Here is a 25,502-nt window from a genome sequence, read left to right as displayed (position 1 = left end):
ATGAAGCAGGGACCCCCACGACTACATTGTTTACAATGTTGTTGCAGATTAAACTTTTTCATAGATTTTATAGATGGCTTCGTTGACTATCATCATCATCAGTGTTGCGTAAATTCATGTTTTTTGTTCATTTCAGACATTTTACCACTTAAACCTTCAATACTTAGTGCTTGATTGCCTGCCCCCCCCCCCCCCCCCAACACCAAACCTCTTTGCCGAAAATAGCCGATCTACAAGCTCACAACGCCGTTAATCTAACTTGTAGATCTGCTCTAATGTTCCGCTCAGAATAGGAATTCTAGGGTTCAAGTGGTTAATGTAAATAAAACATCCTATCACACAAAGATTTGGCGGACCCCCTATGGTAGTTCTGAGGACCACCTAGGGGTCCCGGACCCCCTGTTGAAGACCCCTGCTCTACATACAGCCTACCAGTTGAAATCACAGATTGAGATTTTAGACCGTAGCTTTTATGTAATATACTGTACCACAGTGGTTCTCAACCTGTGGGTCAGGACCCCCAGGGGGGTCCCCATATGATTTTGGGGGGGTCCCCAGTGGACAGTGACGTAAAATTTTAATACCTTTTTAATACCTCAAAAGAAAGAAAATAAGACCATTACAAAAGTAATCGACAAACTATACTATAAAAACTGGTCACACATTAGCCAAATTCTCTAATAATATAAGAAAGAGGCAAACATTGTAAAGATCTACAAGCTTGTAGATCTGCTATTTTCACAACCATTTTATGCCTCAACTCCTGTTCAAATAGGATTATTTTGGGGGGTCACGGCCTGAAAAGGTTGAGAACCACTGCTGTACGAGACCATTAGGGCTTTACAGGAGATGCTTCTAGAACATGTATTCTACTGCTAGTTTGACCAATTCAAATACTCTTCAATCTTAAAATAAAATATATCGTCTCTGTCGGGTGGAAACCTCATATGTCCAATACTGTTACTTTTCAGGATTCAAATTCAAAAATGGCAAAAGTAGCAGATCTACGAGCTCAAAACACACATTTTGAGCTTGTAGATCTGCTACTTTTGATGCTTTTTGTGTGACGCTGTGTAGTATGATTAAGTAGGACATTAATTTACGAAAAAACACAAAAAGTTAGAATAATGGAGATAAGAGGTTTCTGCCCGACAGCAATGATATATTGTACGAGACCATTAGGGCTTCACAGGGCATGCTTCTGAACATACTAGTTTGACCAATTCAAATACTCTTCCATCTTAACCCATTCAATCTGGAAACGCATCTCTGTCATTTTACATTTCTTTGGCTATTAAAAAATAGCAAATATGCAAGCTCAAATCTTTGAATATACATTTTTTAAAGCAAACATTTGTAAAAAATAATTTGTTCCAGGGACCCCCAGAAGCAAAGATTTGAGTTACAAATGTTCGCTTAAAAATATATATAAAATTCAAAGAATTTCCACGATAAAAAAAAATAATAGCAGATCTACAAGCTCATAGTGCCACACTATGAGCTTATATATCTGCTATTTTTGAATAGCCAAATAAATGTAAAATGACAGAGATGCGTTCCCGGTCTTAATGGATTAAAATAGAATATATATATATATATTATTGCTGTAGGGCTTGACTTTACCAGCCACATGGTACAGACTAGCAGTATTAAAGTTCGAAGCCAAGAGAAAGACATGCTGCAGCTTCTATGGAATCCAAACGTGACTGAAATCAATCAGTCATGGCGACTGAGACTTTTAATCCACGTGTTATGAAGTGCAGACGTGACGAGACGTCGTGTTTCACTGGAGCGTGATGATGAGAGATGAGGCAACCAGAGGCAACAGCAGTCCTGTGGACACCTTGCTGGTTCCGGACGTCAGATCAGAGCCAAACTGGTGTAAGGTCTGGAGGGCCACACCGTTGGTCCAACCGAAGCCCAGCTGAAACACACAGCCCACACATACATACCACAGGCTAATAGGTCAGTGGGGGAGCCCACTCAGGTAGGCCAGCGACTATTGATTATATTCAGATTGATTATTCAATAGATTGTTTTATAGTGTTGTTTTATTGTATAGATCGTGTGTAGATTGATTGTCAGCGGGGAGTGTTGGGCGGGAGGAGTAGAACGAAGGCTCTACGTCCTCCCGGTGGGGGCTCCTCACCACCCAGTCGAACCAATCAGCGGCAGCTACGGGCGGGATCTTGGCGAGACCGGGTGTGACGCCATCGCGCCTGTTGCATTGTAGTTCTTTCACTATTCATCGTGGTTGACTAGTATACAAAAGAACTGTACTATACGTCATGTGGACACGTCAATATGATTGGTTGGAGTTAGCACGCCCAGGCGGTGATAGTCAGACGGTCCCATCCAATCACCTGCCAAGTAGCTTGAAAAAAGGGACCGCCCTCTTCAGCGGTTGGGCTCCCGAGATACCAGATGGAAGGTAGGCTGTGAAACAAGTGTGAAGCAAGCTTCCTCCATCTGGCGGAGTCAGGTTAGGTAATCTGTGCCTCACCTCAGTCACGTTAGCCTAGCATGTAGCCTCGTAATATTCATGCACAGTTCAATGCGACGTAGTTGTAAAGTCAACTATAAACAGTACAGTAGTTCGTAGTATAATCCATTATGTGATGCAGAATTGTGATGCATCTGAGAATGTATTCATTTCCACACCTCTAATAATCAACCTCCTCAATCTGGAGCCTGCATTATAGTTCATCGCACGACCAGGTCACGTGACACCGCTGTGAGAGCATAAATGCAGGGATGATTCAGACACATTTTGAGGCCAAACTCCAGGCAGCTAATTAGCACATCATCAACCAGAGAAGATGGGAATTAATGAGCCAAATGACCTGGTGTGATCATTGCAATGAAAACCTGAACAAACACACAGCTCTCTGTGGTATGTATTTGGATATGATTGTGGGAGTGCAACTAGGGTCCCTTGAAATACGGAATCGTCCCTTATTTGGAAGCTAAAAGACGTGTCCCTTATTGAACTGATAAGGGACACGATAATACAATACACAAAAGCTGTACATATGCAGTGAGATTTTATCTTTTTTTGGGCGGTCCTTAATTGTCTTGGAAATAAGAAGTTCAGGTGAGCCTGAATTTCACATAGTTGGCAACCCTAAGTGAAACACGTTATTTTGTTGCACATTTTGTTATTTGTTTATGAAAAGATATGAAAATATCAGATATACAGCAGATCTGCTATATGTATGCATGACACCATTGTACAATGAAGTATGAAATAATCAAAAAAGGGGTTTCGAGAAAATTCTGTTAATTGAAAAAAATCATCGATAGAATAATCGCAAAGAAAATAACTAGTGGCAGCCCTACATGATTGGCGTGGATGATGATTTGTATACAAATAGAACAAATAGAACAGAGATTTGGTCGATCGATCAATGCATTTTTTCATAGAAACATACCTGAACTTCATACTCCCCTCCTCCACCGGGTTTACCATCTCCATTCACATCATACTGTCAACAGAACAAACTCAAAAGCTTCATATACGGTTTCCTTTGTCAAACGACCACGTATTACTTATTTTGAATTTCAGGTAGTTGGCAACCCTAACCATGACCACTGAACCCACGATAAAGATGGATAGAATGATGATAATAATAATAATAATAATAATAATAATAATACAATATAATGTTGTTGCTGCCGGGCAGAAACCTTGTATCTCCATGTTCTAACTTTTTGTAAATTAATGCCTTACTTGATCATACTACAGCGTCACACAAAAGCATAAAAAATAGCAGATCCACAAGCTTAAAACGTGGCGCGAAGCGACGCGTTTTGAGCTTGCAGATCTGCTACTTTTTATGCTTTTGAATTTGAATCCTGAAAAGTAACAGTTTTGAACATATGAGGTTTCCACCCGACAGAGACGATGTGATATATTAATAGAATGAAAATAATCACCTTTTCAAACATGGCTTCATGTTTGACGAACGCCCGCCAGTTTGTCCTGATCCACTTCTGAGCCAAGTCCAAAGCCATCTGTTTGGTCTCGTCTGACGGCAATTTTGACAAACCTGCAAAATGAAAATGGGAAACATATTGATTTCTCCTCCATATACACAACACGTCTTAGAACCCTGGCATCCGTATTCTGGGGTGAAAATAAATATTTCCAGTGAAGATATTTAGTGTAGAGCGAAAACAGGAGTGGTCCTAGTATATAGAGCCCTTGGGAATACGGTCGACCAAGTATAGGGTTTAAGTGAAAAAACAACAGACGGCACTCAGTTGTAAAAAAGAGGAACAGCTTTTATTTATTAAAAGGGAACTGCCAACATGTTTCGACCTCGGAAGGTCTTCATCAGGGCGAAATGAAATACACAGACAGACAAACTCATTATATAGTACTGGAACATAAGAATAGCTATGCAATTAGGCAATTAACAAGTGTCCAAGTGCACGTGGGTACCTATCAGTTGATAGAATGGTAATTACACAGGCATGCACAGTCGATCAATCAACCACTCTGAAGCTGCACGTGGGTGTGACAGCCCAGAGGAGAACTCTAAGGCATAAGCTTTAAACATAAAAAACAACAAGAATTACAACCAATAATAACACATAAAGAAAGAGTAATAACCAAAGGAAAATCAACTAGAAGGGAATACCAAGAGAAAGCACATAAAATCAATGTCCTCATTGGTATCAGGAGGGGTGAGTGCATCCAGGGAATGAATCCAGAAAGTTTCCCTCTGGTTCATTCTCCTGAGGCCATCACATAGAGTCATAGACAGTAAAAAGGATGGACAAAGTTACGCCCATAGACTCTACAGACTGTAAATGAAGCCTAAGTTTCAGCAATTTCAAATCCGCTACTACCCTACTTTATCATCACTTTTAAAATAAATGGGACCATAATTTACCAAAACTCATATCATGGTGATTGAAAGAAGGCTTTAAACTAGCGACTGGAAGCATAGAGTATTTATGACAATGTTTATTACGATAATAAAATCAAGTCTATAGTTCGGCAAAAAACAACCCGCTTGAATGGAGAGTAATTATTTCTGACATCAGCAGGGGTAAAACAGCGTAACTACAGGCCATTCATATGAACTGTCACTTCCTATACAGCCTCAATTTATAACTCAGAAGCTAGCCCCCCTGGGCGATCACTACCTCTTGTGAAGGGCTTGATGTGTTCTATACCTGTAATCCGCAGGAGAGTGTCGTTACTATTGTGACATTGGCTGAAGTGTCTGGCTATGGGGTGGTTAGTGCTGTTAGTGCGGATAGCATATTTATGTTCAGCCAAGAGGTCACGTAGTAGAGGTCGTAGAGGTCACGCATGGTCCTGCCTACATAAAAAACATTAGGGCAGGTACAGGTAACACGATAGATTACATGGGTAGTGTTAATACAATCGTTAATCCTATATATTTTCTGGGTTTTGAAGTCAACAAAAGTCTTGGTCTGAGAGACATTGGAACAATTGGACAATGCATGCACTTAAACATGCCAATGGGTTTATAGGGTTTATGTGTTCAAAGATAGACTATGAGCCAGGTGTTATCAAACATTTTCATGTCAAGGACCCCCAAATTGCATTTTAGGCCACAGACACATATTTGAAAAGATTTTGTGGCAAGGACCACTGTCTTTAAAGCTGTTCCTAAAAATCACACACAGTGTGAAGTGAGTGGCACCTGCACTCCTGATTGTGTTTAGTGTAACTGGTTGCATCTTTGTGTTGCAATCAGCTGCAGCTGTTGAGGCCGTGCTCAAACATACGGACGGACAGACAGACACACACACACAGGCAGTCCTTGTGAGTGGTTGGCACCACTCAAAAAATAACAATTTGATCCCCCTATTTATCACGTATTCCCGAGCTGCCGAATCAATCAAACCAATCCAACACAGACATTGGCACATCTTACAAACAGATCCACAGCTATATAATGTTTTTAATGACCCACCCAGAGTTGTGTTTAAGCGAGGCAAAAATCTGAGTGACTCTCTGGTCCATTCAGATCTCCCCCCACTTAAGTCAGTGTCTCAGCGCACATCGACTCCCATCCCACAGGGAAACTATAAAGGTGGTGCCAGTGCTCAGTGCAACAGCACAATAAAATGTAGGTTTTAAGCAACCTCACTCAGGTAAAACAATTCCCATTGACGGTATCATTGCATGTACCACAAAAGGAGTAATATACATAATCTATTGCGGCAAATATTATGTAGGTAAAACATAAAAAATGGCGTGGTTTGTAGTTTCTTATTATTCCCGTTTTTTGCAATTCACATAGTGTCATATGCTATAACTTTATAACTTTTTTGCTGTTAAGCTGTTCTGTTCTAGGCTATTCAGGTTTGTCCTTAAATGATTTTGAAATATTATTACACATCATGTACTTATTATAATATTTTTGTATATTCTGTAGTTAGGGCAACCTAATTGAAACCTGATTGCAAGCACACCATCCAATGGAGCTCACCTGTGTCCTCCCCTATAAACGTGAGGTTCATTTTTTGCTGTGTCAATCCCTGAAGACTTTCCAGGTCCTTTCCAAGTCGAAACGTTGGTAAATTATCCGATTCGTGGCTATGAGTGTGCTGCCTTTTCTTCACTTTTAGACGTATTTACAGAGGTCAGCAGCACCTCATCAATACTGGTGTGCGCCCTTCTCCTGTTTGTTTGGCAACTGTAAAATACTTGTATGTTTTGCCATTCGATTAATAATTCTACAACTGTAATAGTTATAGGCCTATTTCATCCCGCAGGGGAAATTCAGCTCTCAGCTTAACTTCAACTGAGTGCTGCCCACAGAAGAGTGCAGGGAGAGGGGGAGGGGGGGAGGCAATTAAGGGTTAAGTGTCTTGCTCAGGTACACCTCGACACATTGCCGGGGGCCAGGACTCTACCCATTCAGCTATGGCCGCCTTATACTGTAGTAGGTAGGGAGGAGAAGGTTAATCATTTTCAAAACATTCAAAAACTTCTAAATTTCTGAGCGCTTTTGAATAGTCATTATTATACGATCTCTAAATACTAATAGTGTAATTAAACTGTTCCTCAGTTTGCTGGGGACACTCAAGGACTACCACTACACTAGGCTACTGAAAAACAAAAATATAATAGTGCAGGTCTGCGTTTGAATTTAACATTAAAGGTAGGGTAAATTATATTTTTGGGGTAAAACAAAAAGTGTTTTGTTCTTAAAGCACTATGTTATGATAGTAATCACTGCTATAGGGTGTTTGTTCAGTAACAGGGGTCTGCGCATCTCTCCAGCTCTTTAATAAACAGAAAATACATTTTCAGGTTGGGTTGTCAATTTCAGCCAAAAACATTGGAGTATAAACATTTATCAGCGTGTTCCAGTTACGATTTGGTTTACTCATTTCTTTGTGTCATCACTTATTTATCCTGTATCCGGTATGAGTTCTCCCTCCTGATTCGATAAAATTGGTTTCCCGACCAGAAAATATATTTTCTGTTAACTAAAGAGCTGGAGAGACACAAAACACCCTATAGCAATGATTACAATCCAAATATAGAGCTATTTAACACTTACTTTAACACAAATATAACTTACACTACCGTTAATGTGTACCTGACGGGTTCATTCAGAAAAGTGTGACAAGAACTCCACTGCCAACGGAGAAGGGACCATTTGGTCATTTCATCTTGGAAACTGTAATTGCCTATAATTGCAGCTGGTATTACAAACAGTTTTTTCATCTCCACAATGTCCGACCTAACCTCTAATTTCCGTATTCATGAAATCATTATGTTTCACAGGCAGCGCTTTGTATTAATAATCCATTATTCAAAATTAACATGGACACTAGTCGCCCCTACTGAAGAGTCGTTACTAGGCTTGCTGTCATAATTATTACACAATCGCCTCATCACAATTATTTGAGCTAATTATTATTTAGCAATTATTTTTGCATAATCGTTATGCATCAGAGAGATGCAGTTCATCTGTATAAAACAGCTGGATGAAATTAAGAGAAATTACATATTGCCGTCATTATTTTGTCGATGTAGGGCAGAAACATCGCATCTCCATATTTCAACCTTTTATATTATTCCGTAAATTAACGCCCTACGTCGTCATACAAGAGTGTCACACAAAAGTAGTGAAAATAGCAGATTCCCACCGGGGACGCTCTGGGCGCTGGGGCGTGTCTTCTCCTCCACGTCATCAGCGCCCATACCCTAGGTGGGGTTGGCGAAAGGGTCTACTCTGTGTGGAGTTTGCATGTTCTCCCCGTGTCTCCTAGGGTAGTTAATACCCTCACAAAAACATGTAGTAATCCTGGTCACTATACTGCCTCCCCCTGGTCAGCCGGGGCGCCTGATGGAGGGAAAGGGAACTGGTTGGAATAACGTGTTCCTTCCACGCGCTACGTCCAACCAGGGAAACTCCCCCCTGTCAGGTGACAAGAAGGTCAGTTGGCTCTCATGCATTGAAGGAGGCATGAGCTCGGCCCTGGCCTCCCTAGGCTGGTGGGGGGAGTGTAATGCCCAGGATCACTTAGAAAATTGGCACCGGGTGGAAAAAGGGTTACAAAATCGAGGGATAAAAATTTAAGGAAAAAAAAAAGAAAAACATTATAAGAAAGAAACGGTTTTGGACGTACAAGGTTTCCGCCCGACAGCAACGATTTCCATGTCGCTGTCCATGCTCTTTTAACCCCTTAAACCCCAAGCAACCCCAACCCACAACGCGTTGTTGTGAGCTTGTCGATCTGCTATTTTCAGCTAAAGCTTTCCCCACAATAACAGAAAACTGAAAATACACTAGTATAGAGCCCTGAGGGACTACGGTCAACCATAAGGTTTAAGTGGTTGACCACTTTCAACCTGGCGTCCCTATTTTGGGTATTTAGGCAAAGATGGCAAAGATATCTCGAAGAGTTTAAGCATGTTAGACGGCTTTTGAAACTTTTTGAAATTATAAAATTATTAAGAATATGACCTATTTTGGCGATCATACATTACCGGTCACTGTCAGTCACTTCTTTCATTAATAATAGGCTTTGTATATTTACGTTATTTGTCATATCTGCAATGTGTAAGACAATTTACCACTTAAACACCAGTATCTGAATTCTGGCAGATCTACAAGCTCACAACGAGCTTTTCAATGTAGAGTGAACAGACACTAGTATAAAGCCCTGAGGGCTCTATACCACTGAAACCCCAAAGTTGGTTGAGCGGAGTGCTCAACCAACTTTGGGGTTTTAGTGATTAACCGTCAACTAAAATGTCACGATCGTGACAGTCCTACTGGTGGATTAACTCAGTGATTCTCAATGTTGTTGGCTGCCGACCCCCCAAAAAGACTTCCCCTCCTTCACAACTCACAACAACATCATACAGGCATTGAACAAACACATTAGTGTGAACACACTGAACAAACAAGTGCATGCACAAATACCGACTGAGACTGCTATACTAACTAAAATAGCTGTATTAGTTCATTGTTAACGTTAATTATAGATACATTTTCTAAAACAGGGATTTTGATAAGAACCTTGCAAAACATATGCACCTCTTCACATGTTGGCCCTGCAATTCCTTATGTTGAAAAACTCCACTGATTTATCTATGCGATTTGGTGAAATACATCTTTGTTTTCACTGACGTTAAAGGACAACTTTGTTTTTTTAACAACCAAGGTTTATGTTTTAGCTTGTAATCAAAGTAAATAAAAGATGAGTGTAATTTTTTTTTCATTTCCTGCTTTCTATAGTTTTAGCAATTTTCGCTATATTTTTTACAGTGGGCGGGGGCATTCAGGCAGGTGGCTAAATATGTATTTTTTTACACAAGTAACCAGCGATTTCTTTATTATTTACAGTAGCTCTTCTAGCCCCCAATAACTCAAATGTGGCCATCAAAGACCACGGGACCTTTTTTATTGTGTAAAAAAATACATATTTAGCCTAAATTTGTCTACATAGGCAGATGTTTTTTTTAATAACAAACAGCAAGATGCATCCACCATCCACAGGCTGTTGAGAGCCTGCAGGGAGTGCAGAGCCAGCGTGAACGGTCTGTCTCAGTGTGGCCAGTGCCACACACACAGAAGTGTGCGTGCGCAGTGCGCACACACACACACACACACACACACACACACACACTTCCTCACTCTCTCTCTCTCTCTTCTTCCGAAGAATTGTACCTGCTGTATTCTGACTGCTTTTACTGAAGTATTGAGTAAGAAAACTGAACTATCTATTTTTTTATTCAGTTCTTTGAGCGTCTGGCGAACCTGTGATTTTTTTTGGCAACCCTTCGGGAGGGTCTGATAGGACAATGGTTCCCAAACAGTGGGTTCCCAAACATTTTATGTGTGTGTGTGTGTGTGTGTGTGTGTGTGTACATATACACACATTATATATATATATATATATATATATATATATATATATATATATATATATATATATATAATTAAATACATTTGAGGTACTTTTATTTTACTGGAGTATTTCTACTTTTCAATACTTCTACTTCTACTGCATCTCAGAGGCAAATATTGTACTTCTACTCCACTACAATTATATGAAGGTTTTTAGTTACTAGTTACTTTGTAGATTTGAATTATTATTACAAATCATACATTAACCACTTCAGCTCTATTTCAACTTCGGCTATTTGACAACAACCGATCAACAAGCTCTCAAGCTTTTGGTACTTTTAAGTATATTTTGATGCCAATACTTTTGCACTTTTACTCAAGTAAATATTTACATCCGGACTTTTACTTGTAACAGTATTTCTACATTGCGGTATTGATACTTTGACTTAGGTAAATAAATAAATGTAGTTTTTCCACCACTGTTCGTTTTACCTTGGATCAGCATGTGCTGCAGCGGGGGCCAGGCGTTGGGGTAGTCCCACTGCTGAGAGCTCTCTGTCAGGGAGGTAGGCACTCCGTTGGGGGAGAGAAGAGCACCACTGTCCTGTGTGTGTGTGTGTGTGTGCGTGCGTGCGTGCGTGCGTACGTGCGTGGGTGGGGAGAGAAAAACATGACAAGTAACCGCAAAGGAACATTTCCATGGGGCAAAGGCTCCATCTGCTGGAGCAATGGAGAACTGCTAGAACAGAGGTTCTCAAAACGTATTCAAGTCAAGGACCACCAAATTGATATGTATTTGGCCACGGACTCCCCCATCTGAAAAGGTTTTGTGCCAGGGACCCCCAGAAGAGAAGATTTGTGTTTAAAAATAATCTAAATTGTTCAAAATGTTCCAAACATTGATATTTTTCAAAAAATGTCAAAAATAGCAGATATACAAGCTTGCAGCGTGGCACAAAGTGACGCACTGTGAGCTTGTAGACCTGCTGTTTTTTAACCAATGTATAAATGGATAAAGTGGTTAAATGGATTGTGATGCTATGTTAACTACTTTTTCTGGGGACCACCTGGAAGGCTCCCAAGGACCCCTGGGGGTCCCCGTACCCCACTTTGAGAACCAATGTGCTAGAACACCCGTCCTGTGTGCAGTGCACTGTAATCCTACTAGGGATGCAACAGTTAACCAAACTAATCGATTTAATCTTTTTTTTTTTTATCAATTGTAATAAAATACTTTTTTGTCCTCATCTTTTTCTTACGATTACATTTTTGCTGTTATTTTTGCTACTGTATTTAGATACAGTAGCAAAAATAACAGTTCACAACGTATCACGACGATGCGACACATGGGCTTGGAGATCGTCTAATATTATGCAACACCGCTGTAAGACCAAGGATAAAATAGCTGATATAAATAGTTGACTCGTTAATATATTTAAAAATATAATAATAAATATGAATCGATAGCTGCAGCCCTAAATCCAACATTCTGTTTACTTTCAACTTGAATACACTGTGTATTTTTCAAAACTGCTTTCAATGTGTATATTATACATTATATACAGTTTTAATGAACAAAAACAAAGTCTTTGGTGCATTCTTGCAAATCTTGTGTGTGTGAATTGGAAACATCACACTTTCAAACATCACCTCTATAGTTCATACCCGCGGATGCATGGACCTAAATTATGTGCAGACTCGAGACCTGGGAGCACAACTAAGCACTATAGTTCCCATTGCCTGAGGAGAAAATGCTAATAAACAGCATACATTTGGGGAAAGTTAAAACAGTGGTAATCAAACTTTTTCCTCCAAATTGATATGTATTTGGCCACGGGCCCCCCATCTGAAAATGTTTTGTGCCAGGGACCCCCAGAAGAGAAGATTTATTTATCAAAATTATTCAAAAATTTTCAAACATTTATTGATATTTTTCAAATATTTTCCAAAATAGCCAACATATAAATGGATAAAGTGGTTAAAATGATTGTGATGCTATGTTAACTACTTAATTGCTGGGGATCCCCTGGAACCCCACCAAGCAAAAATCAGCTTCAATTAATTTCAGATGGAAATAACAACCCACTGAGAAGAAAAATGGCCACTTAACTGTATAAGTCACTGTGCGCTGATTGGTCGTTATGTCACTGTAGCACGCGCTGAGTGAGCTACTGTGGGTGGTTGCCAACACAATTGAGACAGTTTTGTAATTAAAGCTTCTGTGCTTTATTGATTGTGTGTGTGTGTGTGTGTGTGTGTGTGTGTGTGTGTGTGTGTGTGTGTGTGTGTGTGTGTGTGTGTGTGTGTGTGTGTGTGTGTGTGTGTGTGTGTGTGTGTGTGTGTGTGTGTGTGTGTGTGTGTGTGTGTGTGTGTGTGTGTGTGTGTGTGTGTGTGTGTGTGTGTGTGTGTGTGTGTGTGTGTGTGTGTGTGTGTGTGTGTGTGTGTGTGTGTGTGTGTGTGTGTGTACCTCTTAACCCAGACACTGCTCTCTTGAGTAACTCCCCCCCTCTCCACTCAAATCATTCTAAATTGGGTCTGAGCTTATAGATATGCTAATAAACAGCTTCAATTTGTGAAATTAATTTATGAAAAACAACAAGAAAAAACATTAAAAAAAGATATCAATACAGAGCTACAAGGTTTCTGCCCGACAGCGGAGATATATTTGTTGAGGAAACTGCAGAACCAGTATAGAGCCCTGGGGTGCTCTGGTCAACTAATACATCATTGCTGTCAGGCAGAAACCTTTTATCTCCACATTCTAACTTTTTGTGTTTTTTCGTAAATTAATCCCCTACTTTGGTCGACAGTTTGACTGATTGAACCAAATGGACCCGTTACGGTTCCATTTGGTTCCATTTGTACACTCTCAGAGTTATGAGGGTCTGCTGCCTTAATGCATACCAAACTGGAGATCCTTGAAATAATAAGATCACAACGATGTCTGTAGAGACTGACCTTAAGATACAGGACTGCCCTCTCCGCCATGGCGGGTTGGGAGTAACACTCTGCCCAAATGGGAGCAAGGTTGGAGGGATAAAACCCAAAGTGCTTGGAGTGAGTCACCAGGCTGTAGTCGAACCAGGCGCCCCTCTCAGTGTCCCACAGCACGGCCTCCATGGCCTCCAGTCTGCGGGCTGCGGCGTGCTCGTAATGTCCAGCCCGATCCCCGTCACCTTGACAAGAGAGAACAGCGACGGTACATGTGCATAACTATGACTATGAGTCTCCAGATGCCCGTTTACTGTTCCGGTTCATTTTGGGTCTCCCGCACGGAAAGGGACACTAAGGCCAAAACATCTTATCCACTAGCCCAGAAGAGAATCGTGCTTGGCTCAGGGGGAGATATTAGGCTTTTGGTTTTCAGGCAAAGGCTCTGAGCCACTACAGCTACACTTTGTTTGATTGGCTCGGCAGCAGATTTGAACCGGAAATACATGACACCGTCAAACCGTTTCTGGTTCAATTCTGCTTCCGAGCCAATCAAATGAAGCTATGGGAAACTGAACCGGAACAGGGAACAGGCATGCCCACCTTCACCCGAGACTACAGTTATGCACAGAGCCTACTCCCGGAGATCATTCCCAGGCAGGGAAAACCGATGTAGTAGAAGCAGATGGATGATGCATGATGATTACTAATATTATGTGTTAACGCCTGGGAATAGAACTCATTTGAATTTCAATTTCTTACAAGCGTTTACCCAGGATCCTGTGGAAGGAGGCGAGCAGCCTCTCGTTGCGACACAGTAGAGCGTTGAGGTCGACGGGAAGGATGTGACTGGTGCGCGTGTCCCCGAGGGCGCCGGCGTTGTCTCCTTTACCGTCCACGAACCAGCGGGACGAGAAGTCCCAACCAGACTCTGCACCCGCCTTAAGGTCCGCCCACAGCCGTTCCTGAGCATCTGAGAGCAGACCACGTGACAGGATCAGAACCCAGGACGTTTTTGATTTGACGTGACGTGCTTTCAAAACTATTGTGAGTGTGTATGTAATGACTCAAAACACTTTTGTGTCAAATCACAATGAATCAAGAATCATGAATCAAGAAGTCATGAAACTTCTTTACTTTAAAACATTATATTATTATCTTAAAGGGGGTGTAAGTTAAAATATGTTAAAAAATAAGTGTTTTAAATAGCTTTATATTTTGATAGGAATCATTGGTATATTATAGAGTGTTTGTTCAGTAACAGGGGTCTCCCTGTCTCTCCAGCTCTTTAGTAAACAGAAAATAAATGTTCAGGTCGGGATACCAATTTCCTCCAATCAGCAAAGTACTGGATACAGGATAAACAAGTTATGTTGGAACTTGGAAGTGATGAAACAAAACAAAAAAATGAGCAGACAAAATTGGAACACTGAAACATTTAAGCTGAACGTGTTCTCTCTGATCTCTGATCAGATGAAATTGGTGACCCAACTAAGAATGTATTTTCTGTTTATTAAAGAACGACAGGGAGACAGGGAGACCCCTGTTACTGCACAGACACTATGGAATTACTATCAGGATAGAGCTTTAAGCTTTTAACAAAACAATAACTAACAAAAAAGGTTCTGTTTTAACCCCAAAATATCACCATTTGTGAGTCCTTCAGCTAACTCCACATCATCTGTGTAGGACTCTGGCCTGCAGGAGAAGGGACACGTACAGTAGGGCTCACATAAACATCTTAATCGTTCAGCTTTGACAGGTTCAGCATAGGGTCTCTGTCGGGTGGATCATTATGTCCAAAACTGTTACTTTTCAGGATTCTAATTCAAAAGTATCAAAAGTAGCAGTTCTACAAGCTCAAAACGCGCCGCTACACGCCGCATTTCGAGCTTGCAGGATCTGCTACTTTTGATACTTTTGTGTGACGCTGTCGTGTGATCAATTATGACATTCATTTACGGAAAAACACCCAAAAAGTTAGAATATGGAGTTAAGAGGTTTCTGCCCGACAGCAACGACGGGGTTGACACACATCCACACACCTAGGCGAGCCCACCTCCACGTTATAGCGGTTCAGTTGATGCTCCGTGCCGTTCACTTCCACCGTGACAGAGCGGTTTTGCATCCAGAAGTGGTACTCCCGCTCCAGAGCTGGCAACGCTGTACTGCACCATTAAAAACAAAATAAAGAGTTTAGATGTGGAAAACAACAGGGGGCGATGTACAGTCTCATCAGAAAGGCTTCTCACGGCACATAATGAAGGCTTTTTCTAGGGAGTCTTTCAAATCACGTAGATGTGAGATCTGCTTCAAAGGAAAAACGATGCAACACTGGGAGGCCAGAGATATGCAGTGGTGGAAGAATACTCACATTTGCTACTCAAGTAAAAGCAGCAATACCACAATGTAGAAATACTCATACTTAAAGTACAAAAGTATTGCCATCAAAATATACTTAAAAGTACCTAAAGTAAAAAGTACTCATGCAGAATGTCAAATTTTATGTTTTCAACATTTCTACAAGCCCACGACGCGTTGTGAGTTTGTAAATCGGCTATTTTCGAATAGACCAAGTATAAAATAGTAATAATATTATAATTGGTTTTGTGGTAATGTCTAAGCATACTTATTTACACGCACTTTGACAGTGGGTGCTGCTGCGCCAATAGAACGTAATATGAAAGAAGGTAAAACACCAGTTTGAGGCAAAGTAATAATAATAATGTAGTAATAATGTAAACCACAACTAGTTTCAATAATTGCAGTGGGGTAAAAAGTGTGCCTCTGAGATGTAACGTACTTGAGTACAGTACGTAAGTACTTGAGTAAATGTAAAGTACTTGAGTAAATGTAGTAGTTACTTTCCACCTCTGGAGATATGTGCAGGCAAAAAAAGAACAAAGAAAAGAAAAAAGCAAGTTGAACAGGTCTATTCCATCAGTGCAATGAAGTGTGGAGGGGCTAGAGAATTACAGTGCATTTGTCTGGGAAGAAACATCATCCGACGGTTAAATATCACCTTAGGAAGCTTTTATCCTTGGTGGCTTGATAGTAGCTGTCCACCATGAGCGTGAGGAATGGAGGCTGACTGCGCCGCTCGTAGTAAATCCGCCCTCCGTTCGGGATGAAACCATATCTGTCGGAGAGGGTGATAAAATTGAAACCCCCATTGTTCAAAAACGCCCGAATCCCCTTCACCTGTACCGACTTTATTTCTAGGTTATTATTTATTTCCAGGTTATTGCAACACTTATTTTTTTCAAAACAGTTGCAAAGCTTTTCACGTCGTGATGTGTTGGGAGCTTGCAGATTTCCGGAATTTTTGCAGCACACATTTTATGATACATGTATAAAATAGGGCTTCACAATAATCAATTTAGTAGATTTTCTGCAGGCTCACCTGTTGACGAGGTAGAGGAAGTTGAGGATCATACCGCGGGCGGTGTCTGTCATCTCTGACAGGAGGAGGCCGTTGATGATCCAGTAGGAGTCCCTGTCAAGAGCAAAACAGAGAAAGGCTGTCGTCACCGCCATGTGTTTCACAGCATGCATCCACCCACCCGGCACAGGGGAGACCCTCAGCAGGGGGGTCTGCGGCTGTGATCTCTCAAGCGGTGCCTGGCCCCTGTTGAGAGTCTTGTCTGGCTTCTTGGCATGTTTTTTTGAGACACAGACAGACTTTGGCATCATTTCACTCACCAGTAGTACAGCTCCCTGAAGCGCCCCCCCGGCACTATGACGGGATGGGGGGTGTAGATCTGTGAGTAGAGCTCTGGGTGGTCCTTCACGTCGGCACGGATCTGGGAGGGAGGGAAACTTATGTTGTGAATTTTAATTTCTCATCAGAGGAGTACGAGAGTACGAGAGGTGGTGGAAAAAGTCTTCACATTTTTTACTTAAGTAAAAGTATCAATATGGCAATGTAGAAATACTCTGTTACAAGTAAAAGTCTGGAATTCAAAATTTACTTGAGTAAAAGTACAAATGTATTGGTATCAAAAGGTACTTAAATTATCAAAAGTAAAAGTACTTATCATGCGGAATGTCCCATTTCACAAGTTTTCAAATGTATAAATTGTACGGCTATTTTCAAATGGCCAAAATGTATTGGGTTGAAGTGGTTAATGTATGTTTTGTAATAATAATCAAAATCCACAAAGTAACTAAAGTTTTCAAATCATTGTAGTGGATTAAAAAGTACAGTACTTGAGTAAATGTACTTAGTTACTTTACACCACTGTGACCACTGTGTAACAAAGTATTTTCCCCCAAAATTCAGATTACATCCCTATTATCTTTGCTTTTAAATACAGCATGGTAAGACAGTATACAGTACAGAGTACAGGGTTATTTAGCATTAGATACTGTATTATCACAGGTAAAAGACTAACACCATGCCCCATATAAATGAAATGAACTACTGAGGACCTTGAAATGAGTGTTTCAGAGTTGAAAGTCTTTTTGTGACCATTATTGTGACGTAATTCCTAGTGAAACAGGGTCTCGGTGTGTCTCATTCCGTCACAGAAATGGGGGCGGTGGGGGCGGGGTTAAACCAGTTTTCCAGCTCAGGTTTCCAACCTCCACACAACATGCAATTGTCCTCTCGGGCTTATCGTCGCTGTTGGGCAGAAACCTCCATCTATATATTCTTTTTTTTTAATTATTATTATTAACGCCCTACTTGATCATAGCCTACTACAGCGTCACACAAAAGTATCAAAAGTAGCAGATCTGCAAGCTCGAAACGCCACGTTTTGAGCTTGTAGATCTGCTACTTTTGCTGTTTTTGAATTTGAATCCTGAAAAAGTAACAGTTTTGGACATATGAGGTTTCCACCCGACAAGAGACGACATCTAAAACTCTGCATCACACACAGCAATAAGGCAGCACTGAATCAAGTTTATGTTACTGCATTGTCTATTTTTCACCTCAAATATTTACTGTTTAAGGCCATCAACATGTTGCACCACCCTCTAGTGTCTAACATAATGAATCAGCTGCATGTGGAAGAGGGATTGACAAGTGCCAGTCGGACAAACAGATCACGCATTACATTTTTGTTTGACAGGAAGTAACTAAGATTGGACTTGTATTGACTGTGTTACATTTTTTTTTCTCCATTTAGTTTGGCATCTATTGCTATGCTATGAAACTGGTTCTTCAACTCATACTACCTATTATGGATTATGCTAATGCAGTCTATCAGACTGCATCTAACCTTCTTCCACTTAATACAATATACGACCGTTTATGCAGATTTGTTCTTGGCTGTCCGTATTATGACTCATCATTGCACCATGCATGAAAACCTTAACTTGCCATCTCCCACAGTAAGACGACAGCAGCACTGGTTACAGTTCATTTTTAAATGTATTCATTTTAATTATCCATAGTATCTCAAACAGTGTATGGATCTTTCCACTTCTAAACATCAACTGAGACATTGTGCACAGGTTTACTTTGATGTTCCAACAGTATCCAAATCAGTTTCCAAAAAATCCTTTTAAAGCTCTTTTAAAGGTTTAAAGCTCCTTCTGACTGGATATTCGGTCAATAACATCTCATCAATTGTTTAAAACTCGGTATAACAGATCTATGACGCAATGATTCATATATGTGCTCTGTGTTTTGTTGTTGTGTTATTGTTGTATGTTTTGTTTTGTTTTGCCCCCTTGGTTGATGTTGTTTGAATTGTCTTGTTTGTTTTTATCATTATGTATTCTGTAATTTGCGGACCCCCTTGAAAAAGAGATGGTTCATCTCAAGGGGTTATTCCCAATAAAGAATTTCAACACATGTTGCCATTATGACCACACATATGCTCTAGAAGTGGGGAGGAGGAAAAAAAGAGGGGAATAATTTCAGCTGGGCTTTAAAGTATTGAGCTCTGATATGTTGGCTTGTTTACTTTGATCTACATGTTTGACGACTGTTCGACAGCGTTTGTCCAATGTGTTTTAGGATCTCAATTAGGGGTGCAACACTTAATACAGGGCTTAAGTGGTTAATCAGACGTAGCTGATTTAATTGACGATATAAAAAAACACAATTTTCTTAATGTCATTTCAATGATATAAAACATTGAAAAATGTATCTATACAATATAGCTAAGAAAATAATTGATAATTGCAACCCTGATCTCAATCTCAGTGACACTAACCTGTATGAATAAAGGTATAAATAATAAAAAGAAAACTACATCACCTTTCTTCCCAGGGATTTCCATAACTGATGCAGTTGTTCTGCCCAGCTGCGAAGTTCTGGGTCTGCTATTTTTAGCAGGAACTGTGGCCTGTGTGTAAAAAACACAACAAAATGTGCTTCGGTGAAAGACACTTCAAAGTTACAGGAAGGAAAACAACATTTGGGGTTGCATTGGAATAAAATCTACAGCTCAAAATTACACATCACAATTTTATTTGTGTTTTCAAAAATCTTCATAAATTCCAAAAATAGCTGCTCTATAACTTAAGCTTGCACTCTGATGCATTGTGAGCTTGTAGATGATGTGCTATTTTGGCTGCTTACATTTTTCCCTCAAAGTATTAAAAGCAGCAGAAGACAACAAATAACACAATATTACAACATCCAAAATCCCAGACGACGATATCTACCCTTCTATCACGATATTGATATAATATTGATCGGTACTGGTATATTCCCCAGCCCTAGATATAATCTGCATATCGTCTCTGTCAGGTGGAAAGCTCATTATGTCCAAAACTGTTACTTTTCAGGATTCAAATTAAAAAATAGAAAAAGTAGCAGATCAACAAGCGCGAAACATTTCAAGCTTGCAGATCTGCGACCTTTGATATTTTTTTTGTGATGCTGTAGTATGATCAAGTATGTCAAACCAAGTCTGTGTGGTTCTCTGTAGATGTAGATAGGCCTAATACATGTTTTAATAGGTTTAGGACTGATCCGTTTGATTTTTCATATTCCATCCTGATTGGCTAAGATTGACATGTAAAGTTTGCAGGAGTGGCTAGTTTTGAACAAAATGCTGCAAATCATGAACGCAGCGTCCGATTGTGGTGAAACTTTGCATGCGCGTTCGCACTACGTTGAGAAACAAATGCCACTGATATTTGAACTGTGGTGCCACTATATATGCCTATGAATTGAATACCAACGCCCTCATTGGAAACAAGTCCGCAAGGACTTTTATGAACGGACCCGTTAGACAAAGTATTTTAAATGTAACTGTGCTGTTTTAAATTTTTTGCCTAATAAAATATTCAATCAATCAAAACCACCCTTTCAACATTGCCCTATTATAGCGCTACCAGGAGGCCAATTTTTGCAAAACATGTTTTTTTTTACTTACAAATTTGGGCCAAACATTACACAAATCGGTACATATAATCTCTATAGTCAAGTAATCAAGACGGATCCTTCAAATTTTACAAATTCCATCCTGGCGAATTCCGACCATTGCTGGCCCACAATAACCTACTTGACCTGACGGAGACCTGTGCTCCGATGAGCACTTTTTCTCTAGTTAGTGTGGTTATAGTACTCTTCCCACTTTATTTATTTCTAGATAAACTTTATTTTTGCGCGCTACTCCTCCCACAGTTTTTTTCCCCCAATTTTGTGCTATATGTCAAAATGACCGACCTCACCGGGAATCGTGTGCTATCATTTTGCTAAGAGATTGGTTACATAGGTTTTATTGATATTGATTTATTAGTGCATTACATTTCCCCATCCACTTTAATGGAAAATTGAAAAAACTCAAATTCAAGTATTTTTTTCTCAGAAACCGTAAGAGCTAGAGTTACCAGATTCGGAGGGGAGGTTTATAATTTAGTGCGAAATTATTTAAAAAGTAATTACAGCAATCGGCCTCATGGTGGCACTATAACAGCCCACTTTACGTTTTGGCTTATAACTCTAGATTCCTTGGGTCAAGACGCAACTCCCTATATAGGCCACGCCCATTTGCGTCAAGATAGATTTTCCACCATTTTGAATTTTCTTCAAAACACACTTTTAGCTCCTCCTCCCACATATTTTGTCCAAATTTCACAAAAATCGGTACACATGATCTCTGGACCCATGCGATAAACATCTCCAAGCGGAATTTTGATAGTCCATACCGTTCGTCCGTAAATGGCTTCCAAAGTTAGCGGGAGGGGCCCATTTTACAAAAAAGGCCAAAAATCACGAACGGTCGTCCGGTCAATCCCAAATTTGAATCACATGTCAAAGATGGTTTACTCAACGAATCCCCAAAAGCATTTCCATTTTGATTCATAGGGGGCGCCACAAATGCACGAAATGTAACCGTTTGATGCAAAAACCTTATTTTGGGGGGATCAATCGGATTAATCCGGCTGCTGTCAGAATGCTGAATGGGGCATAAACCTGAATGAGGCATAGGCCTTGTTCAGCAGCCTGACAACAGGCGGTGCAGACTTTTCTGGCTCTTCCTGAACACACCTGTGGATTATACCAGGGACAATGACTTGGACTTAGCTCCCCCTCGGACACACCTGTGGACTACACCAGGTACAAATTACTTTTTGTTGCACTCCCTCATGGAGCTACTTGCGGATTATACTAGGGTCAGTCCACCCTAGGTGGACACGCACTGACCTTTTGCACCTTAATCCCATGTATAACGCACTGACTTTTTTTTGTCTTTTTATTGTGCTCTTTTCCTCTAAGCACCTCTAAGCACCTTAATGTCCATATGTATATCACAGTATATAGCACAGTATAAGTATAACATGCACAGTATACATACATTGCTGCTATGCTCAGGCACCTTAGTTTTTTTTTAGTTTTTTATTATCTCAGGTACTTTGTAAATATGTAGATAACTTGTCTGGCCTTCTGTTGCTCTCTTGTTTTGATCTCCTTCCCACTTGCCCCCCACCCCCTCTTCTTCTCCCCCCCCCCCCCCTCTTCTTTCTATGGAAACTAACGTTGCGATGGGAACGATGTACAAAAACGAATTTCACTCACTTTTTTACCTTGTAAACCTGTGATGTGACAATAAAACTGATTCTGATTCTAAATGAAACGCAAGTGATCTCAGGCCTGACGTGACAATGTAATTTGCGCAGCCTCCGACCGTATTCCTCCCGGCGTATTCCTCGAGTACCGGCGGCAGCGACCCGAGACCCGCGTCGGCGCAACCACACTTTGCAATTGCCCTGAATTGCGAAAATTCTAGTTATTATTGTTATTATTAATTTACGAAAAAAATATGGAGATAGGACGTTTCTGTCCGACAGCAACAATCTGCATTTTGAATTAACTTCTCACCTGTCGTGCCAGTCTGGAGGGCTCCACGGCTCAAATTCAGTTCCCGGTTCTTCAAAATACGTAGCGAGGAACTCGTGCAGCTCGGCTGTCGGCAGCGACGTGTTCGGCCATTCGTTTGACAGATTGTGAAAAGCTGACAAAACAAGGTCTTCGAAAAGAGACAGGGAGGGAATATAAACACCCACGGTGCGCTGGGGCTGACAGGTAAACATAAAGTTACAAATATATTCTTCTCCTCACCAGGGGCTGCCTTCAGCTTCATGTCCACAAAGTACTTGTCATCATCAAACAGTTTGGCCATTTGTACCTGTTGCAGGATCTCCCCCGAACAATAGATTTCACTGAAATGAAGAAAAGAAAGAAGAGGAGGGAAAAAAGGATGATGCCAGTGTCCCACTGTCTACAATTACTTGTTTTGAGGTATTTGTTAGTAGGGCTGCACGATATTAGGAAAGCATGATATGATATAGGCTACTATAACAACATTGTTGAATATTGAGATGACAATATGACTCACATTAAGTAAACAAATACTGAAGTATACAGTTATGTGTTTCTGCCTTAAGGTTGCTGCTAATAGAACCCAGACAATGAATAGCCTACTGTATGCACACACTGGATAAAGAAAAAGAAAGAAATGGATTATATTTCCATTCGAACAACATGGTTTCAGTGAAAACATTGCACCTGGCTACAGCTCCTATTGACGATGAATATATACCATCAACTTAGTCTACCTTCGGGCTGTCACCCGTCTCTCCAGTGGTCACCAAACTATTCCTGGTTGTCATGTAGTCTAATTCCTATGAGCCACTATAAATAGAATCACTAACTATAAAGAAAACATCACATGGATGCACCTGGGACCTATCATCAGTGTTGTAGCCTAGGCCTAATCATAACTATTTTAGTTGGTTTTAACTAGTTTATTTAAAACAACAGCATTCCAAGTGGATACAATTCTCAAGGACAGTGGTAGCCTATTGATTTGGTCAAATAACATTATAAGATGAATATAATCATCTTATGTGTGATGATCACATTTAGCACAAAGGCCTTTTCAAAGAAAACCCTTAAGCTAAAATTAATGACCCTGCATACTAATAAAACAATTGTTTTACCCCTTTAAATGTTTATCTTGTAGCACCGTTTTTTCTTCGTTAAGATGATGATTTTTGATTAAGCACTTTGCGCCTTTTCATAAACGAGTCTTGGCTACTACCCCTAACCTCGCGTCACCAGTCTTTCCACCTACCCCCCAGATTGCGCTGGAATGTCAGCTCCAAGGCCCGTACTTCTCCAAACATGTACAAATGCAAAATATGTGCTCACCCGCGTGCCCCAAATGTTAACTCGGTATGCGTCGTGTTGGTGCAACGTATTAGTCGATATTCTTTACCAAAGAAGTGTTTTAATCCCGTTTGTGGACGAACGCCATTGTCCCCCCCTAGTTTACTTCCAGTTTACATTGAGTGTAATTCCGGCTTTGACCGGATGCGCCCCCTCACTAGCGTCCTTCCGACAGAATCGTCCACAAACGGGATTGGACTAAAACATTGCACAAACACGCCGGACTGTCCACTGAGTTACCATTTGGGGCACGCGGGTAGGCACCTTATATTTTGCATTTGTACATGTTTGGAGAAGTACACGCTTTGGAGTTGACATTCCAGGGGGGGGGGGGGGGGGGGGGGGTAGTAGCTAAGTCTCTCGTAGAGATAAAATGTCAAAATCGATAAAATACATGTACATTGATTGTACGTGTCTTTAAAGGCTGTAGGGATTAGAAGTAAAAGTATAGAAAATGTGAAATCTCCAGTAAATTAAAAGTACCTCAAAATTGTACTTAAGTGCAGACTGTGCAGTACTTGGCTACTTGCGTAAATTTACTTAGTTACTTTAGTTTACACAACTGCATACCTGCCATACAAAGTTTATAACATTATATGCAGGAGTCATGCCATCTTACCTGTCACATGGCGGTGGAAAAGCAGCCGTTACACACTTAAGAGACACAAGTAGGCACAACACTGACTTGTCCATTACTTGCTGTATTAATAAAAAGCCAGCGTGACCGAAGTACAACAATAAAGTGACTCAGTGACTTATCTCCAGGTCACAGTTCAAACTGCAGGACATGAATTAGTCAATGAGCACAACAAAACAGCACCACCTAGTGGGGATCTGACTGTACTTAAAACATTCAACCTGGTGTCCATGAAAATAGACACACATATCTACAAGCCCAATACTTTGAGCTTGTAGATCAGCCATTTTTAAAACAAAGTAGTAAAGTATTAAATAGGGCTTAAGTGGATAAGAGTTCAATACAATCCACATTATAAAGTTCAAGTTGTGGTGGGCGGTGTCTCGCCTGGGGCGGCAGGTATGCCAATCAGTGCAAATCTGTGTTGTAGGCCAGTGGTTCCCAAACTGGGGGTCCCCACATTATTTTGGGGGGTCTCCAGATGATTAGCTTAATGTGCAACATTGTTTTCTCACTTAACAGTTAACAAACCAATATACAGTATACAGGGTATCTGCACATTTCTAAAGTAAAAATGTAATGACGTAAGACATTTAAATAAAAGTTGCCAAATATTCTATAAGAGGCAAACATTGTGAATAGCCAAACTACAAGCTCACGCCTCGCAGGCGTCTACAATTCTAAGTGCTTGCCAGGGTGGGGGTTCCCCAGTTCAAATATGATTTTGGGGACACGGTGGGACACGGTGGGACACTGCCTGAAACGTTTGGGAACCCTTGTTGCAACGATGTATGAGTATGTCAGACCAGAGCTCCATCAGTGAGGAGAGGGGGGAGGTAGAGAGGGAGACGTAAACTTCCAACACGCAGATCGATGAGTTGCAGTAACCCTGGCAACGCCAGACAAGCTGAAGAAAACATTCATACACACACACACACACAAA

The 25,502-nt window shown here is 40.6% G+C and overlaps 1 protein-coding gene across 1 annotated transcript; it reads right to left on the bottom strand.

Annotated features, from left to right (window-relative positions):
• Positions 1-1,783: 1,783 nt before the first annotated feature.
• On the bottom strand, positions 1,784-24,615 carry treh (trehalase (brush-border membrane glycoprotein); the record flags this gene model as incomplete). Its single annotated transcript, XM_080428315.1, has 15 exons — positions 1,784-1,924; positions 3,432-3,485; positions 3,937-4,049; positions 10,848-10,959; positions 13,314-13,531; positions 14,059-14,259; positions 14,935-14,984; positions 15,332-15,454; positions 16,309-16,425; positions 16,690-16,782; positions 16,989-17,089; positions 19,498-19,585; positions 22,573-22,720; positions 22,813-22,913; positions 24,542-24,615. 15 exons carry the CDS (start codon positions 24,613-24,615, stop codon positions 1,784-1,786), a joined length of 1,734 nt encoding a protein of 577 aa, XP_080284441.1.
• Positions 24,616-25,502: the final 887 nt, after the last annotated feature.

The sequence above is a fragment of the Gymnoscopelus braueri genome (genome assembly GCF_963280865.1).
Source record: "Gymnoscopelus braueri genome assembly, chromosome: 5".
NCBI classification, from domain to species: domain Eukaryota; kingdom Metazoa; phylum Chordata; class Actinopteri; order Myctophiformes; family Myctophidae; genus Gymnoscopelus; species Gymnoscopelus braueri.
The sequence above is the reverse complement of the archived record's forward strand: the minus strand, read 5'-3'. Positions and strand labels throughout refer to the sequence as shown.